This window comes from Danio rerio, chromosome 21, assembly GCF_049306965.1.
Source record: "Danio rerio strain Tuebingen ecotype United States chromosome 21, GRCz12tu, whole genome shotgun sequence".
Taxonomy (NCBI): Eukaryota; Metazoa; Chordata; class Actinopteri; order Cypriniformes; family Danionidae; genus Danio; species Danio rerio.
Genome location: NC_133196.1, coordinates 24,505,740 through 24,526,450, shown reverse-complemented (window position 1 = coordinate 24,526,450; position 20,711 = coordinate 24,505,740). Strand labels below are relative to the sequence as shown.

The 20,711-nt window shown below is 33.5% G+C and overlaps 1 protein-coding gene across 4 annotated transcripts in view; it reads left to right on the top strand.

The window, feature by feature from the left end:
- Positions 1-16,439, top strand: part of usp28 (ubiquitin specific peptidase 28) — a 38,824-nt gene extending 22,385 nt beyond the window's left edge. For all 4 annotated transcript variants that reach the window (XM_073935314.1, XM_021469077.3, XM_021469076.3 and 1 more), the window contains 10 exons: positions 635-937; positions 1,010-1,125; positions 6,320-6,553; positions 8,450-8,545; positions 10,058-10,236; positions 11,446-11,524; positions 13,556-13,635; positions 13,718-13,841; positions 14,724-14,919; positions 15,804-16,439. In XM_073935314.1, coding sequence (XP_073791415.1) covers positions 635-937; positions 1,010-1,125; positions 6,320-6,553; positions 8,450-8,545; positions 10,058-10,236; positions 11,446-11,524; positions 13,556-13,635; positions 13,718-13,841; positions 14,724-14,919; positions 15,804-15,976 — 1,580 coding nt within the window. In that variant the 3' untranslated portion in view covers positions 15,977-16,439. The remainder of the gene's footprint in view (positions 1-634; positions 938-1,009; positions 1,126-6,319; positions 6,554-8,449; positions 8,546-10,057; positions 10,237-11,445; positions 11,525-13,555; positions 13,636-13,717; positions 13,842-14,723; positions 14,920-15,803) is intronic.
- The last annotated feature ends 4,272 nt before the right edge of the window (positions 16,440-20,711 follow it).

Here is a 20,711-nt window from a genome sequence, read left to right as displayed (position 1 = left end):
ATAAAACAATAATCTGTGCAATAATCTAACCATTATTTTTTACCCGTATTACCTTTAATTCTGAGTCTTAAAAGGGTTTAAAAGAACATTTTAATATAACTAACTTTAATTATCGTCTCTGACCAGTGTGTAGGACTAAAATCTAAAATTAAGGTTTACAACGCAAATCCAATTAGATTTACATGGCAAACAAAACAAGTATCTCATATATCTTCTAAAAGACAGAAAATATTACTTTACATACTGTATTGTGAACAAAACATTTGCATATTATTCAGTCATATTGCTAAAATTATCATAGAAACGAAAAAATATATATATTTATACACATTTACATATGTAAATTAAATGACATTTTATTTATAATGAAAATAATCATTTATAATAAAAAATAATTTTGCCTAAAATAGGAATACTTAAAACTTAGGATTAAGGTATTTAGAAATCTCTGTTTACATGGTAGACTCTTAATCAGAGTATTTTACTAATCATATTAAAATCAGTGTATTGGAGTCCTAGTAAACATACAAAATGATGGGCTAAAAAGTCGCTCAGTTTTCGTGTGGGTCTAGCAATATGTAACCAATGTACTGTCAGTGATCATTATTTTTAAATTGTTCCTTATAAATTACAGAGGACACAGACGTAGAAACTGGGCAGGTTCTGAAAGGAATGGACTCTCTTCCATCAGTCCTGAGGCGTTACGTTCGGGAGGACAACCGCTGGTTCCAGCAGGAGCTGAGGGAATGGGAGGAGCAGTTTTGTCAGGCCCAACGGGACGAAACACCAGTGCAAACAAACACATCCACCAGCACCGAGCAACCCGTCCCGGAAGAGCCACAAAACCCAGAGCCAGAACCAACTCAAGAACAAACCAATGAAGACACTGAAGAACCACCATCAGATTCGACACCAGCACCTGTCCAAGAATCGGAAGGTCAGGACATTTCTGCTTTTAAAGGTCAGATGATTTGCCGGTGTATTTTCATTGCCTTTTTTTCTCTTTCAGAGCCCACAGTCAGTCCTCTCAACCCGATATCACCAGAGGCCAGTGAGAATGAGGAGCAGATCAACGGGAGCCAAACTCAGGATCAGCCAGAAGAAGAGAAGCCAGATCAGAGTCAGGTGAGGGTGCTGAAGCGATATTTGAGACAGGCAAAAAATAGGCCAAGTATACAGCAGTGTAGTCTGCATTTACAGTATATATGGGTCACAGCTCTTATCCTAGACATTAGCTGAATTACAAAAACACACAACTCTAATGCATGTGAATATAAAATTCTGTCGTGAAACTCTATGAGATTGGCCACATCTAAACTTCTCCTGCGTCCTTAACTACATGGTGCAGGATATTCATTGCTGTCATCTCAGCAGCCAATGAGCTTGCTTCTCAACATTTTAAATTCCTCAGTGTGGTTTACACTAGCAATGGGCATCATGTTTTTCAGATTATTTTCCATCTGAAATCATCACAACAAGACAAACCGCTAGGTTTGAGGGCCACTCAATGTTTACAAAAGCAATTGTACACTCCAGGTAGACAAATGTATTTCTAAACAAAATGACATTTGCAAAGCTTGTTCAGAAGCAAGTTACTTGCTACAACACTACTACAACAGTTCTTCTTATCTTTAATGCTCTTTATTCTCTCCAATTCGTATCTCCTGCAATAATAGACATGTATCTTTATATAACCCAAAAAGCCTGAGCTAGCACTTACACATTCTCCTTTCGCATGCGCAGCTCATAACTTAACATAACAACATTTACAAAGTGTTTCAACAAGATTATAAACACAGATGAATGCCATGGTCAGTACGCAGTGTCAGTACATGTTCTGCCATAATAATCAAAGCAGCAGCAGCATAGCAGATCTATTCCGCCAAGACCAAACACATCAACATTGTCATATACGTATTTATTACCATACTAAATCTCTCAGAGAATTATCATGACAGAACAGAAATAATAAATTGCAAATTTAAAGTATTGGAAGGTATCGAGGGAGCTTGGGGTAGTGCTTCATACTGTTCAATTTAATTTGATATAATTTATTTCTTACTGATAGTTTTATAAATTTTTATGTAAACATGGCCACAGTATTTAATAAACAAATTATTAATTTTACTTATAACTAGTTTTTTCACTTATTAATGATTAGTAATGTTAATTATTTAAAATACTTTAATCAATAATGTAATATACCTCATAATGTTTTATTAACATTTTTTATTTATTTGTCTTATAATAAACATTGGCGACGCAGTGGCGCAGTAGGTAGTGCTGTCACCTCACAGCAAGAAGGTCGCTGGGTCGCTGGTTCGAACCTCGGCTCAGTTGGCGTTTTTGTGTGCAGTTTGCATGTTCTCCCTGCCTTCGCGTGGGTTTCCTCCGGGTGCTCCGGTTTCCCCCACAGTCCAAAGACATGTGGTACAGGTGAATTGGGTAGGCTAAATTGTCCGTAGTGTATGAGTTGTGTGTGTGTGTGGATGTTTCCCAGAGATGGGTTGCGGCTGGAAGGGCATCCACTGCGTAAAAAACTTGCTAAATAAGTTGGCGGTTCATTCCGCTGTGGCCACCCCGGATTAATAAAGGGACTAAGCCGACAAGAAAATGAATGAATGAATGAATGATAATAAACATTTTCCCCATTAATTAATTTGTGATTCATACTTGTACTTTTTCTTTTTACATATTTTTCAAAAATAAACATATTGTAAACTTTTCAAAATACAGGATGTGTATTAGTGTACAATAGCATGAGTTAGTACACAGTATTTTTTACAAATACATTTAAAAGTACATCATGGCATTATTTGAGAATCACATATGTATTTTAAAAAATATTTTTTTAGATAAAATATTCATTTTCCCCATAAAGTAAAGTGCAATTCATAATTTTAACTTCTTCACATTTTGGTCATTCATTTATCAAAGTGTTATAGTGCATTACAGTAAAATGATGTGTATCATATTAAAAATCATTTTAACTTGCTCACAGCAAGAAGATTGCTGGTTCGATCCTCGGCTGGGTCAGTTGACATTTCTGAGTGGAGTTTGCATGTTTTCCCCGTGGTGTTGTGGGTTTACTTTGGGTGCTTCGGTTTCCCCCACAAGTCCAAAGACATGCGGTGTGGGTGAATTGATTAGGCTAAATTGGCTGTAGTATAGGTGTCTGAGGTGACGCGGTGGCGCAGTAGGTAGTGCTGTTGCCTCACAGCAAGAAGATTGCTGGTTCGAGCCTCGGCTGGGTCAGTACGCATGTTCTCCCTCCGTTTGCGTGGGTTTTCTCCAAGTGCTCCGGTTTCTCCCACAGTCAAAAGACATGCAGTACAGGTTTTTTTGGGGTAGGCTAAATTGTCCTTAGTGCATGAGTGTGAATGAGTGTGTATGGATGTAAGGGCGTGAAACATATGCTGGATAAGTTGGCGGTTCATTCCATTGTCGCAAACCCAGATTAAAAAAGCGACTAAGCCGAAAAGAAAATGAATGAATAGGTGAGTTAATGCAGGAGTGTATGGGTGTTTTCCAGTGTTAGGTTGCTGCTGGAAGGGCATCCGCTGTGTTAAACATATGCTGGATAAGTTGGTGGTTCATTCTGCTGTGGCAACCCCAAATTAATAAAGGAACTAAGCTTAAAATACAATGAATGAATGAATATAATTAAGGAACTTAATAGTTTGTCAGTTTCATGTTTTCATCAATTCAGAATAATATACACATGACTATAATGGTGTTGTGAGATGAAAGAGAAAGTTCTATTTACATTAGTCAATATGGATTTGTTTGTTTGCACCTGCTTAATGTTGAATGTTTTGACTGTTGTGTCGCAAAGCTCTGGTATTTTGTAAAAGGATACCTTTTGAAAGTGAATATGAGGATAAAGTTCATGGGAGTCAGAGTGGCGTTCAGCATTCCTTAGTTTTTCTGGCTCGTGTCTCATGCATGGTTACCGGGGACAGTGTGTCAGAAAAGAGCTTTAAATAGAGCCTGAGCTGTGTGTTTCCTACATGACCATCAAAACCAACTGGATTCCCGTCTTTCCTCAGTCGTTAAATGATCCTGATGCTTCAATCAACAGGCTATTATTTAAGCGCCCTCTGTTCTTGTTGTCTAGTCTTTAATGTCAGTAGCCTTGGCTATTATTGACGTGGAATTTCAGTCAATTCTGTATTTATGGTGGAGGATTTATTCTTCTGCAGTTTCTGTCTTTGACTTGTTGATTTTATAGACGATCCTAATTTATTTCTTTGCTGTCACTGCATGATCTGTTTGCTTGGTATTAATGGTAGTGATAGGACCTCTAGTGGTCGCTATCTCACACTGCATTCTGCTGTGTTTTGAGAAAATAAAGGTGTCTGCCATTATTTTTCTACATTGTGTATTATAGTCATGCTACAAATACCTTAAATTTTAAATCTGTGACAGTGGATGTCTGATAATCTGTTTGTTTTCATCAAGCACCATTGTATTTTATGAATCAGTGATACATTATTGTAGTTTTGTAAAATTTTAAGTTTGATTTTGTTTATATATTTTATAATTAATTTTTTTTATTAATTTAGAGTTTTTGTTGTTATGTTATTATTATTATAGTTTAATTTATTTGCATTCATTTATTTATTTACAGTTATTTAAATATTTTATTGAAAATTCATTTGATTAAAGATTTAGCAATTCTGTTGAATTACAATATTGTACAATACACCTTGTTTTTTTAAAGCGTGTTTTAGGTATGGTGAGTAAATTGAGATCTTAAAATCTTAATGAACAAGAGGGGGTTTACGAACAGAGCAAGTCAGAAAGGTACTGAGGAACAAGATTATTGTCGGCTTTGTGTTGAAAATGGAGAAAAATTTAAAGACTGCAACATTGTCTTTAACTATATATATATATATATATATATTGAAATAATTATAATTATAAACTTTTTTCATTAATATTTTTCACACAATTGTCTGTTGTGCAAACTAGCATGCGATTCATCACTGTAAGACAAATGGATTAGTTGTTTATGTTTTCATATTCTTGAAACTATATGATCTATATGGTTTTCTTATTTTAAACTTAATAAAAGTGTTAATGAATATGAATTGATCTTTTGAAAGCAGTTGCTTTAAGTTGGAATGCCAAATGTTCTCCTCCTATTCCAATTTTACATTGAACGGTGCGTAAAACATATTTTCCCACCAGTTGGTGCATATTCAAATGTGATTTTCTTGAAAAAAAAATTAAAATCCTAAAGAAAATAACCGCAAAACATGTTCATATAGGACACTATTGGCAAGCATATATTATTGTAGGCTTTGTAAACAAATAATACAAATTTAAAATCAATTCTGTATTTTACGGGTGGCCAGTGAAGTGCAGCTAAAATAGGAGTTACCGACTCATACATGCGGGTGCCAGAGAGTAGTCTTGCAGCCGCATTTTGTACCAGCTGCAGACGAGAGAGAGAAGTCTGAGAAATGCCATAATAGAGGGAGTTACAGTAATCCAGACGAGTTGTTACGAAGGCATGAATCACTGTTTGAAAATTTCTCTGGGATAAAAATGGCTTGACTTAGGTGGAAAAGGCAGGATTTTACCACCATACTGATCTGTTTGTGAAATTTTAAGTTAGTATCATTTAGGATTAGTATCATTTAATTGTTGTTTTAAAGTATGTCTAAAAATGTATGTTCTGTTAAAGTTCTAGTTTCGTTCTTAAGTTCTTTAGTTTTAGTTATTTTAGCAGCACTTTACAGATTAAGATTGTATTTGATTACCTAAGTTAACATTAACCAATGCAGACTTTGATTTAGAAAATATGTAATGAGACTAAGCTAACAAACTAACAATTAACAGGCGTATGTTTATGAACTAACATATTATAATACACCAATGTAAAGTGATACTCATTGTTAGTTAATGCCTTAATATAAACTTTATTATTATTATTATATTTACATTACTTAAACATAAATGATAAATGTCGGCATTGCAGCTATGTGTCATATTTGACTGGATTTTAGTTCATGGTTGTTTTAAGCAATTATTTTTTTATGGTGTCAGATAATAAAAAAAAACATATAGGTAAATTTTAAATAATAAAAAACATTACTTTCCTCCTACTTCCTAGCCATCTCCGCTCTCTGGTCAAATGTCTGGTCAGAGTTTCACTTTGTCACTGTTTTAAAAACCAATTAAAAATGAATGAGGGAATGCATCGATAATTAGACTTCCTGGTTTTCTTACAAAAGCGTGTTATGACTGAATATCTCTATAAATCATGATAATAGACTGACATCACTGACAGTCTTCTCTATGTGTTCATCAGTCGGTCTCTGCAGGTGAACTTGAGACAGAAACTGAGGTGGAGGAGCAGGTCACCAGTCCTGAAGGAGGAGCAGAGGCAGAAGTAGATGCACAGACTGATCCGGAAGCCTCATCCACTGAAGAAAGCACAGCTGAAGACACAAACACCCAGCCTGAGAATGAGGTTTCTGAAGTCGAGATTCCCAATGTAGGCAAGATTCTGGTGCGCTCTGATGTTGACGGCTACAACGAGGAGGTAAATGTTCAGCACATGCCTCTCTGTAAGGCCCTGTTTACTCCACTGTGAAACTTATGTTTTGAGCTTGTCCACTTTCAATCGCATTCAGAACTGGTTGGAAACACATTAAACTGAATTGCTCTTGTAGTGTATGAATGCAAATGTGGTCAAAAGACTGCCTTCATTCTGTCTACTGAGCTCATTCATAAACTGAGTGAATTGTCTAAGTGTGCTGGATAAATTTAAAAAATATTACATAAAATGTAAAAAATTTACATTTTCTCGTAATAGTATGTTTTTTTTTTTGTAAAAAGTATTTGGTTAAAAATTAGATATGAAATAGCTGTGGCTGCTCACTGTCATAATGAATCACCAGTAAACTGATGCTTTTCATAAGGTATGGCTTGATGAATGTTTTATTTCATGTTTATAATCTTTAAATAGCTTCTAATACTTCTGTTCTATCCAACTATTCACAATTTAAGCCTGGAAAACCTCGAAAACTCTTGATGATGTTGCATGTGTTGCATGATTTTATTCAAAGACATTTAATTGAACTACATTCATTGTTCTAAAATATTTGCTAAACGTATTTAATAAAAACAACAGCATACCCTCTAAAAAACGCTGGGTTGGTTTTTTAACCCAAATACTGAGTTGAGACTGCTTGGTAATAAAATTGGGTTGATTTAACCCAATTTGAGTTTAAAATCGGTCTTGATCTATAACCCAGCAGTGCTAGGTTGGGAGTGCAGACTTGAAAGAGAGCAAGCACGTCACTTCAACATGCAGGGACATCAGTGTGAGAAACCACCATTTTCTTTGTGCCATTTTTAGCGATGTTAAATTTCTATCTGAGACGCAAGTTATTTAGTGTGTATTTAACAAAAAAAAGAAATAAGACTCTTAATTTACTGTACAATGTATACTGTATATACACGCTTTTTTTAAACCAAATGGCTTAGCGGCGGCCGTGCTTCGTCTCACGGCCGAACTGTTGCTCCGCCTAACGGCTGACCCGTCCTCGCCTCACGGCCGACCTGTTGCTCCACCTCACGGTCGACCTATGTACATGTTAAATCTGTAAAACAGAATAAAGTGCGTAAACCTAATAGGAGTCAATCAGCTATCTATCATTTAATTAGCAATGCATAATGTAGCCTATTAATGAAGTGTGTTTCATTGATCTGGTCATTTTAATAAGATTTTTTTGTAGACTAGAAAATTTTACTAGCTTTGGCAGTATTAGATTGAAAGATCAGAGAAAGCCAATACCTGTGCACAAACCCTGCCTCATCCGAGAAGTGATTGAAAGTGGACAAAAGAGACACTTTTAAATGACATGTGTGAATGGTTATGCGGCTTGTAATCGCATCTTAAAAAGCACGCCTTAATATCAAGTGTGAACAGGGCCTAAAATTAGGCTAAAATTGAGGCTACTTATAAATTAAAGGTGTGTACACACTTGCAGACCAAAAAACAGTGATCCATTTAGTCCTGATTCTCTCCTAAGTCATTGGGATAAAAACATAAGAGTACAAAACAAAAATGTGTTTTCTAAAGAGGCAAGAAAATATGATCAGGAGTTAAAATATCAGGAATTGCCCACACACACAAATACACAGTAGTTGTCTTTAGGCTGTGTTGCATGGATGTTTCAGTCAGTCCAGAAAAGTTTGTTTGGACGTGGACTGAGAACCATCTCACTTCACTTGGCTGGTGAAAACTCATGTGCAGATGGCAGTGTTCATACTTATTCAGAAGAACCGAAATAAAGGAGCAAACATATTTAAATAAAAAGTTCAGAATTAATCATTTTTTATTAAACTAAACATCCAAGCGTGAATACACCTTAAATTGAACACGAATAGTTACGACATATAAATTGACATATTGTCTTTTGATCTGTAACAGATGATGTTAACACCAGCCATGCAGGGGGTGATTTTTGCCATTGCCAAGGCAAGAGAAGCCTTTGATAAAGACGGACCTGAAGCAGGACTCATCAAGGTACACTTATGTTTTTCAGACAAAATAAAACCTGGTGAATGGAGGAGTACTAGATATGTTTCTACAAGAAGTTAAGACTTTCTGACCGAAAGTTGTTGTACATCATGACATAATTACACACATTATTCAATATACATTGCAAAATGTATCTGTTAAAGGGATAGTTCACACAAAAATTGTTATTCTGTCGTAATTTACTCACCCTTCACTTGTTCAAAACTTATTTGAGCTTATTTTTTCTATTGAACACACAAAAAAAAGATATTTTAAAAAGTGCTGGTTGCTGGCCCAAATTTGCTTTCATAATATTTTTTTTTCTAAGAGCATCTAGCATTCTTTAAAATATCTTCTTTTGTGTTCAATGAAAAAAAGTTATAAATCACAAAATATGGAAAACCACATGAGGGAGAATAAATTATACCTATTTTAATTTTTGGCTGAAATATCCCTTTAATTAAGAATTTCCTCCATATATTTCTTGATTCATCACTTTTTTCTAATTGCATTATATAATCTTGAACTTGGCTCCAACAAGCTTTGATGTTTGAAAGTTTGATGAAGTGATTTTTAGTGAAATTTTAGTACGTTAAAACAATATATTTTCAGGGTTGGTCGTGTAAATCATGGTACAAAATGTAGTAATAAGCTGCCAGTACTTTTCTTTTTTTTTACAGATTTATTTCTATATATACAGTTGAAGTCAGAATTACTAGCTCCCCCAAGGGTTTCTTTTTTCTTTTTTTAAATATTTCCCAAATGATGTTTAAAAGAGCAAGACAATTTTCACAGTGTGTCTGATAATATTTTTCTTCTGGAGAAAGTCTTGTTTGCTTTATTTCGGCTAGAATAAATGAAGTTTAAAATTTTTTAAACCATTTTACGGTCAAAATGTTTTTTTTTATTATCATTTAAGCAATTTTTTCCCAAGATCTACAGAACAAACCATCATTATAAAATAACTTGCCTAATTCCCCTAACCGGCCTCGTTAACCTTATATACCTGTTTAAGCCTTGAAATGTCACTTTAAGCTGTATAGAAGTGTCTTGAAAAAATATCTAGTCAAATATGATTTACTGTCATCATGGCAAAGATAAAATAAAACAGTTATAAAACAGTAGTAGAAATGAGTTATTAAAACTATTAGACATGTGTTGAAGAAATTTTCTCTCCATTAAACAGAAATTGGGGAAAAATAATAAACAGGGTGGCTAATAATTCAGGAGGACTTCAACTGTCTTTCTTATTATTTCTTCTTATTAAACTAATAGACTAATGTCAATAATTCAATTTGATAAACTGCAGAGTTAAACTCTCACAGCAAAGATTAACATCAGTGAATCACAAAGCGTGTGACACTCTTTACTAGATTTTTTCCCAGTGTATTCAACTTAAAATGAATAAACTAAATGAACTTTTGCAGTTCTCATATCTTCAAATAATACTTTGTATCATCTCGAAGGCATTAAACTACACATAGCACGTGATTTAGTGTCTTTTGATCTCTTCGTCAGGCGTTTCATGAGGAGTATTTGAGACTGTATGAACTGTCCCAGGAAGAGACCACACCGCAGCAGGACCCCCGGCTCCAGCATGTGCTGGTCTACCTTTTTCAAAACAAGGCCCCTGAGCGAGTCATTGAAAGGACGTTGCTGGAGCAGTTTGGTGATCGTAACCTGAGCTTCGATGATCGGTACACATTTTCTTTACATTGATCAGTTAATGCAGCTTGATTTTTTTTGTAATTAATAATTTAAAGTGGTCATGAACTGCATTTTTGCATTGCTGTGGTCCCTGAGGTCTATAAATAATGTTGCATCATCTTAAATTGTGTCCTTCTCAAAGTAACAGCTTTTAATTGGACTTTGTTTTAAATTAATCCAAGGTAATATTTAGTAAACAAAAGACCAGGTTCTTAATGACACATCTGAAACTGCATTAAAAATCAGTTAAAATGTTGGAATCGATTCAAATCAGTTGAATGAATAAATTTACTAAATGTTTCATATTTATTTATAGATAATAAAGTGCAAAACCCAATATAAAAATGAAACGCATTAAAGAAAAAAAACATTTCCTTCCCCCCACTTTATAGCCATCTCCACTCTCTGGTCAAGCGACTGGTCAGAGATTCACTTTCCCACTGCTTTAAAATCCAATTAGAAATTAATGAGCAAGTTCGTGGTTTGCTTACAAATGCGTCTTATGAGTGAACATCTCTATAAATTATCATAAGTGGTTTAGATCACTGACAGTTTTGTTAAAGTCTGTCAGCTCTTTCTGATTGTTTGGATCAAAAGAAAGACCATTAAAAGACTGCGTTTTCCACTACTTGGCAATGCACAACAGCTTGTTGTTTTTGAGCCATCTTTATTTGGTTTCTTCTTAGACATGCGATTAGTTCAGTCATTATTAACCTGCTGCAATGTGAGTAAGTAGGCGGAGCTAAACAAACAGTGATGTAAAAGCAGGCGGAGTTTAGTCACTCTGTTATAAGTAATAAAGAGGCTCATTCCACCCCCATAAGCTGTTTTCAGGCTAACAAGGAAGCTCTGAATTCTGAAACTTAAGAGATGTTTGTGTAGTGCTGTGACATCTTATATGTCAAAATGAAGTTTATTTCGCATGTCCTTTTTGAGATTGACTATTTAGATGAATCTAGTTAATCTAAATCTAATGTAATCATGTCTTTTTCTACATATAATTAAGATACTGTGAGCTTAATTAGAAGTAAAATATTTTGTTTTTCCAATGCCACATTTGTTGGAGTTTTGCACTTTGTCACATGAGTCTGAAAGCTATGTCTGATAAACCCCTAAGTTTGACAATGTAGTTTCTCTGTTCGTGTCGCATTTGAGATAGACTGTTTAGATTAATCTGCACTGGATGTTTCTCTTCACAGGGCCGTCAGCATCATGAGAGAGGCCAGATCGAAACTTCGACTAATTAGACCAGAAGATATGGACATGGATGAGTATTTGGTAAAATCAATGAGACTCACTAATCTAAAAATAAAATACATTCATACTTATATCATCAAGGATGCATACAAATGTTGATCGAAAGAGACTTCTTTCTTATACGCTTTTACGAAACCTCACTCTCAATCTATTGAATGTTAATGTCTGAATTTGACATTGTTGAAGAGTAGCTACTGTAGAAACAAGTTGCACCGTTACTAGCTGAGCTACCTTTTTGGTCACACTTTTTTTTAATGGTCCGTTTGTTGAATTAAGTTACATTACATCTACATGCCAACTAATTCTCATTAGATTATAAGTAGACTGTTAGGTTGGGGTTAAGGTTAGTGTAAGTTGATATGTACTTGCAAAGTCAGTTCTTTTAGTCAGTGAAATGTGTTAAAGGAGCAGTATCAACAGATATTAAGCAGACAGTCTACTATTACTCAAATGGACCATCAAAATAAAGTGTTACCACATTTTTTACTAGCTTAGATACTTATGAAACTGTGTAGTTTTCCCAGCTGCAGTGGTCTGAGGCAGCATAGCATCATCCAAACATCTCATTTATTATTACATTTATTTATTTATTACTGTTATTTTGTAAATAATATTTTAACAATAACAAGAGTTGAAATTCAATCCATAACAGTTGGCAATAAATCTGAAGAAAGAAATTTGTTCGAGTTGGACTTTTATTTTTCATTCAGTCAGCTCAATATTATGTTTCGTGGTTCAAGCGTTTCCGGTAAACATTTCTGGTAAATTGTACAAAATCGCAACATTTAAGATTAGATTTTTTTTTTTTAATGACTAATTTTCTCTGCCTGACTGAGATATGATATAAAGTGAGTATCACACCAGACAAGAAGGACTGCATTAAATTACATTGTTACACCCCATGCACGGGTGGGTTGGCCATCTGGCAATTCTGGCAAATGCAAGAAGGACTGGACCATTTTTAACTGTGGGTCAACAGTTTTTAACAAAAATGTATATGTATCGTTTTTACATGCAGGCAGATTTTATCTCTTGCAAGATGTGATATTATAATAATGATAATGATGATGATGATTATGATAAAAATAGTAATAATAATAATAATAATAATAGTAATAAAAAATAATTAAAGTTAAGCACTTGGCCCAACACGACGGTTTTGAGATGGGCCGACCCAATTTGACCCAATCAGAGGTTACACGGACGTAATTAATATCAGGCAAGAATGTCAAACAAACAGTAAGTGCTTCTTGTCAGAGATGAACCATAAAAAAAAGAAAGGTGGTGCCGAAAAGCTCTGAAAAAGCAAAAAAAAAAAAGGGCTTTAAAATCAGACACTACTAAATGCATAAAATTACCAAAAATATTTTCGAAAGGTTTAAATTCGGTTGCTGCATCGGTAGAGAAGGTAAGAAGAAAACAGAAAATATACTTGTTAGTCATTATACTAAAATAAACAGTCATTTTCATTCCATTCACGCATTCACCCCATGTTTATAAAATATGGAAATGTATTTTTCCCCAGTATATTGAATGGTGTGTTTCAATGGTCTTTCACCTTGTTTATGCTTAAAAATAGTCACATTAACCTTTCATCAGAAGTTTATCTGTGACTGAAAAACACTCCCTGTGCATATGGCCCATTAAATTTCTTACCAAAATGCATCCATGTCAATCCTTTTATTTTTTTGAGAAAAAGCTACAATGTGCTTAATTATGTTACTTATTTTGTTATTGCAATGCTACAATTGTTGCAGTTTTTAACTTGACAGTCTGCGTAATTTGAAAACAGTCTGTATTAAAACATTTTCAAATAAGTTCCAAATATGTTGCTTAAAATGAATATTTATTCAGATTTTTGTGATACTTGAACAAAGTAATTTCAATCTAACCAACTAATGTTAGGAATAAACTTCTAATGTAGCAAACTACTTTTTAAAAAGTGTAGTTTGACAACAGCTTAGCGTCTTTTTCTGATGAGTAACTTATAACTTATCAGGCTAAAGTTTAGGTTTCCCAACACTGGTATTTTCATACTGTATTGTCTTGCAGCAATGGCATGATGACTACAGCATGTTCAAGACAGTGTTCGCCTACCTGTTGACAGGTCTCGAGCAATATCAGAATGGAAAGTATGTAAACTCATGGACTATAAATTAAGCCTGCGTGCTACGTATTAATATGACTACAACGTTTGTCTTTTTTCATTTACAGGATAAGAGAAGCTCTTATTTATCTGGCACACGCACACCAGGACAACTCAGCCCTGCTCACAAAAGGAGAGAGGAAAGGAGTGGACCAGTCACTTATTGCACTTTACAGGAGAAAGTGTCTGAAAGTATGTTAACATACAAGTCTCTCTCTGATCACCAAAGCTACAATTATTTGAGTAAATCAGAAATATTGTAAGTCCACTTTAGACATTCTGTGGTTGGCCTTAAATAACTTTACAACTACACATCAACTAGCAATTATTAAAGTAAAAACACAAGAATGCCTGGGACTTAAGACTAACCAAACTGTCTACTGATAATATAATAATACTTAAATGTGTATTCACTGATGTGTAGTTATAAAGGCATTTGATGACAAAATGTCTAAAGGAGACCATCAAATTGAAGTATAACCATACAGGGAATATTAGTGCAATTTAAATGAGCTGCTTTTTTAAAGGTTCTGTTTTTTCATTGTGTTTTAAAGTCTTTTTTTTATTTGTCTTTTAATTTATTCCTTTGATGGTTAACCCATTTTTTAGCGATCATTAATCCAGTCTTCAGTATCTGAAGGTTGAGTTGTAAAAAATGTTTTATATTAGTGCATATTTTACAATAAATACTATTTTTATCATTTAGTTAAAAACAAATTATATTTTATTCATTGTTGTGATTTCTCTTTTATTCTGATTCATGTATTAGCAATTTAAACTTACAAAAAGTAAAAAAAAAAAACAAGTGTCTGATTCTTTAAAAATGATTCTAAACACTTATTTGTGCCTAGAAATGGTTTCTTATTGTCAGTGTTATAAACTGTAAAAAAGAAAAAAAAAAGTTTGTTTCGAAAATCTTTGATGAATTAAGTAAAATATTTGTATATAATATAAGTAAATAGTACTTATTTGAAACATTATTTGGTCTTCATTTCTAATTTGAAGAATTTAGGGCTCAAGCTTTACACAAAGACTTTTTAGGTTCAACTGATACATTTGCACTCTGATATGCAGGAGCTGAATGAGAAGGCAGCCACGCTGTTTAAAAGTCAGGATGAGAGTGACGTGACGGAGGGAGAGAGCCTCATGAATGAGTGTGTGATCCCTTGCATGCACCTCATGGTTCGAGACAGTGTCAGCCAAGAGGACCTGGATGTCATCGAGCTGATCAGGAATTGCTGGTGCTCCTACCTGGGGCAGGACATGGATGGTGGGCTTTTTCACCATTTCAATTAGATCAAGGATTTTTAAACTGTGGTCAGGAGGCTGCAAGAGAGGGCCTTTGGAAATTAAAAAAAACTGAATAGACACTTAATAGAAAAGTTTTTTTTTTTTTTCAAAATAGTAATAAATTAGTTAATAAGATGTATTAAAATAATAATACAATCATTTTTTTAGCTTATTTATATTTATGAATATATTGATAATTAATGAAATACTTGATAATTGTTTAATTGGTAAATATAAACTGTAATAAAAGAAACAAACATACACTGTACCTACAAATTACTTTCAAAGAAATAATTATACTAATTCTGAAATCATTTAGGGCGATGCGGTGGCACAGTGGGTAGCACGTTTGCCTCACATCAATAAGGTTCCTGGTTCCTTAGATTCCATTTATTAGGTCATATGGCAACATTAGATTTAAATAATTGTATATTGTCCAAAATATGATTATTATGATTCTAAATATATAATGCAAAATCTAAGTAATTATTTTAGTTGAATAAATAATTAAGCAATAAGTATAGTAAAGAGAATGATTAAAATGTAATTAAAATAAATGATTGAATACATCAGGTATTCTGTACTTCATTGAGTAGAAAATATATTAATGTAACAAAATATAAAGCAAAAAGTTTCCAAATAATATTAAACAGGATTTCATGTATATAAGCAGAATTTAGATTGCAATAACTAAAATAAAATGTAATATTCTTTATTTTTTTTCACACAATACATTTTTTTCTATACAAGAACCTTTATCCAGTGGGTGCAGAACGATCACATTTGAAGCTCTGTTGCAACTAAACAACTGAAAATCAGATTATTAGCTTATCATTTGCTGTTGTCTACATTTGTCTATTTTAGATTCTCTTCAAGAAAAGCTCAGTGAGTTCCTGCCCAGAGTTCTAGACTGCTCTGCAGAACGAGTGGTGCTGAAGGAACCCCCTAAAGTGAGGAAGTCCCCTCACGATCTGTGCAGTCGCCTGGCAGCCGTCATGGAGTCCATTCACAGTGCCTCTGTCGTCATCGTGAAGTGAAGCTTTAAAAAAACAACACCACGCTACAGTCACAAGGTGATCTAAACCAAAGCCTCGGCCTGAGCTGGATTTCATTCTGCTGCACAATGATGCTTTCAAGCACGCTACGGCACACACATACACACACACACACACACACACTGTGCTTTCAATTCCTTGAAGAGAGATTGATTAGCTGCTCTAGACGTTTGATCTCAGGAAAGATCAAATAGATGATGTTTGAAAAGAGGGCAGTGAAGGCAGAGATTTTACCCTCATCTTCTTTTCACGTCAGCTGTAGACACATAGCGTGAAAATAGTCTTTTATCGAGATTTGCAGAAGCCACTTTATTTCAGTCTACACTTAGCTGAAGATCCTCTATGTATTCTATCTTTGTACAGTAAGCTTGTCTGATTTTCCACTCCTTTGTTCGACCCCTTTACCTTTCTGTGTTCTATCTTTCAATAAAATTTTGATTTCTCACTTTGTTGCCCTGTCCTGAGTTTCTCCTTTTCGCATTTGTTTTTTCCCCCTAATCATCTCTTCTTTTTTTTGTTTCTTCTTATTTCTTCCCATCATAATTGTGGCCCTGAATAAAAAAGTCTCATGTTGCAATAGCCAAAAATACAATAAATGTTTCTCTTAGGACAAAAACATTAGAATACTACATTACTCACTTACTCTCACTCACTTTCCTTTGGGGAAAGGGGTTGCCACAGTAGAATGTACCACCAATTACTCTGGCATATGTTTTATGCAACAGATCCCCTTCCAGTCGCAACCCAGTACTGATAACCGGTGAGTAAATCATAATACTCTATTAATAGTAATTACTGTAAATTCATAATTCTCTATGAGCAGTCCTTTTAAACATGTTAACTGCCTGCTCTACCAAATGGTTGACCATATTTTGACTGTTTTAAATAATGATTTACACACACAGCATTGTTGGTTTACAAAAAAATCAAGCAAACATAATTCTGTTGCACTACTACACTTGATTTTGGTTTTATTGTAAAAAAAAAAAGAAAAAAAAAAGAAAATGTGTTTAATGAGAATCAGAAATATTTTATGACATAATTTAAAAAAAATAAAGATGATTTAGTATTTTATATTTTATGTATGTTTTAATTTGATTATTTTTTCAAATAAACTGAATTTAGACTTAATATTTTTCAGATTTTCATAATATATGTATTTATTCCGGTACTTTTACCATAAACCGACATATCAACCATTTGGTAGAGGTTGATATTTTAGAAATTATTGGATGTGTTTAAAAAAATGTTTTGTGTTAAGGAGTTACATAACACCATTTTGGAAGCCTTAAATTTTGTTTCAATTTGCATACATTTACTTAGATTTCTTAATATCTCTCATGTATTTATTAAACATTTGTTTGTATTTAATTATTGGACATGTACAGTTGAAGTCAGAATTATTAGCCCCCTTCAATTTTTTTAAATATTTTCCAAATGATGTTTAAGAGAGCAAGGAAGTTTTCACAGTATGTCTGATAATATTTGTTCTTCTGGAAAAGTCTTATTTGTTTTATTTCGGCAAGAATAAAAGCAGTTTTTAATTTTTTAAACACCATTTTAGGGACAAAATTATTAGCCCCTCTAAGTTTTATTTTTTCTCGATAATCAACAGAACAAACCATCGATATACAATAACTTGACTAATTACCCTAACCTGCCTAGTTAACCTAATTACCCTAGTTAAGCCTTTAAATGTCCCTTTAAGTTGTAAAGAAGTGAAACTTGAAAAATAAACTTGAAAAATATCTAGTAAAATCTTAAAATATATAGCTTAAATGAGCTAATAATTATGACCTTAAAATGTTTATTCAAAATTTAAGAACTGCTTTCATTCTAGCCGAAATAAAACAAATAAGACTTTCTCAAAAAGAGAAAATATTATCAGACATACTGTAAAAAATTCCTTGATCTGTTAAGCATCATTTGGCAAATATTAAAAAAAGAAAGAAAATTCAAACGGGGACTAATAATTCTGACTTAAATTTCTACAGTAAGTATATACCTGTCAGTTTCAGTAAAATTGTTAACCACAAGGAAATTACAGTTTTACTTTCACTTTTTTTTTTTATCAAAACTACTTATTTGCAAAAAGATAATTTCATTGTTTGTTGTTTGTCGACTTCTGTAAACAGAATATGAAAATGTTAAATAATCAAAACAAGTGAAACAATTCCTATGGGGTGATGTAAAATTATTTATTATCAACAGATTTACCACAACCGGTGTTTGTTCTAGGCTCTTCCTTTAATGTTTTCTCAGTCAGACTTGGTATCTAACTAGGCTATACTTTCCCATCCAAAACTGAACATTGAATATTATCGAACTGAGCAAAAACCAAGTTAATTAATACAATATATTTTTCTACACTTGCATGAAATCATCTTGTATTGCTCAGTCTTCTGAAATATTTTCCCACAAAGCTGCTTGCTTTCTTTCTCTTTGGGTTAATTTAGCAAATCAGACATAATCGTTGGAGTTTAATTAGACTTCGAACGCTTCCATGATTGTTGATACGAGAAAACTCAGCACTGCACAGTAGATCGTGGTCTTCTATGCGTATAGGAAGAGTATGAGAAAGATAAGATGCTTTGAAGCCACATGGTTAATTTAAACAAGCATGTCGTTACTTACACATCCTTATCAGCATTGGACTTTCCTGTTACCCTGAAGATATGCAAATAAGAAGACAGAAAATAAATAGAAACTGAATACAATATACAGAAAATGAAAGCATTTTATGTGTAGCCAACAGTAATAGACAATGAAATAATAGATTTACCAGCAATAATAGCAGTCTTTCATTAACTGTAAGCTGTTTATGGTTGCTGCACATCATACTGCATTCATATCAAACTAAAACAGTAAAGTGTGAAAACAATCCAGAGTTTTTTTTTTTATCATTATTTCTTAAATTTGAGAACACAGAGTAATCTTACAAGTTCTGTCTTCTGTCCTTAGAGCAAAGCATATGTTGTCTGTGATGGTCCATGAGTCCCCCAGAGTTTCTAACAGTGAATCACCTTCTGTCCATTTCTGAAATGACTCTGCACACCTACAAAAGGTAACTGATTAAATCAGTGAACTATGGAGCCAGATCAGTCTCAAAAATAATACATTTACAAACTCGAATTTATATGTGCACAGCACCATTCACATTTAAAGAAACCAATTCGGAATATCAAAACACAATTCTTAGTTGCACAAATCATTCATTCATTCATTTCTTTTTCGGCTTAGTACCTTTATTAATCCGAGGTAACCACAGCAGAATGAATCACCAACTTATCCAGCACATGTTTTACGCACCGGATGCCCTTCCAGCTGCAACCCATCACTGAGAAACATCCATACACACTCATTCACACACATAAACTACTGACAATTTAGCTTACATAATTTACCCATAGCACTGGTCTTTTGACTTGTTGGGGAAAGCAGAGCACCAGGAGCAGAGGGAGAACATGCAAACCCAACACAGAAAAGCCAACTGACCCATCCGTGGCTCTAACCAGCTACCTTCTTGATGTAAGGCAATTGTGCTTCCCACTGCGCCACTGTGACACTCAATGCACAAATCCAATTTATAAATTCAAAACAAATCATTAATTCCCAATTAAAAAGCAAACATTTTCCACCAAATGCTTAGCGCATCTTACCTAAATACAATCATCATATTTACACAATACTTACACAAGAATAACCAAATCTGATTCACACAAAATGGACTCTGAAAATGTCTGAATGCTTTTGTTGTTCAAGTCTGAAAGAAACATTTGTTCTGAAGTGACCATCATTAGATGTCAAGTTTAAATTTCTTGTTTGTATTGTTCTTTTCACAATAGTTATTGTTTCAAAGCAGCTTAGCAAAAGGTTCACATTATTGCATTACAACCAAGCTCAGAAACATTAAGGTTATTATTTACCATATGTTTATTATTTATTAATAACTCATTTAATAATTTTCCTTCAGCTTAGTCCTTTATTTTTTGTGTACATGTATTTATGTTATCAAATCCGTTACTCGTCCCAATTTCATGTTTTAAGTAGATTACAACCTAAAACTTTTTATTCTGACTTTAATATGTTGCCATCAAAATTAGCCGACTGTTCTCAAAATTAAATGTAATGAGGAATGTTGTTTTGATCATTTAGGCCGTGCACTATTTTAGGATATTTTAAATTACTTCTGATCTATCCGTGTTTTTTGACTGTTTGTGTTTTTAAATTGTCCCAATATTCAGAAGCCTGGATAATTAGTGATATTTACAGATATTTTATACTGTGATTATCCAAAGCAAAGAATTAAGATACACAATCAAATGAACTGCATGAATGTAAAAAAGTAGCCTAACTGATTATGAACAAAATGTAACATTATGGCAAGTACTGTATCTACCCACAGTTTCACATTAATTGGTACCAAAATATTTTTTTATTTAAAATATTATTATGTCAGGATCATTTTTAGTTGTTGAAGTTTAAAATAAAATAGTTTTAACTAACGTTAATTAGTTTGAATTAGATTTGTAGACTGGCTCAACAATGAATGGAATAAATTTACTAAACAGACAACCGATAGTCTTGTCTAGAACATGTCCTATTAAAATAACCTAATAACCTAATTTTATAGTTTTAAGCACTTCAATGTGGACAAAGCGAGCCATTCCAACCGCCCCTTTTCAAATTCAAGTAAGTACAGCTTTTCCCTTCCAGC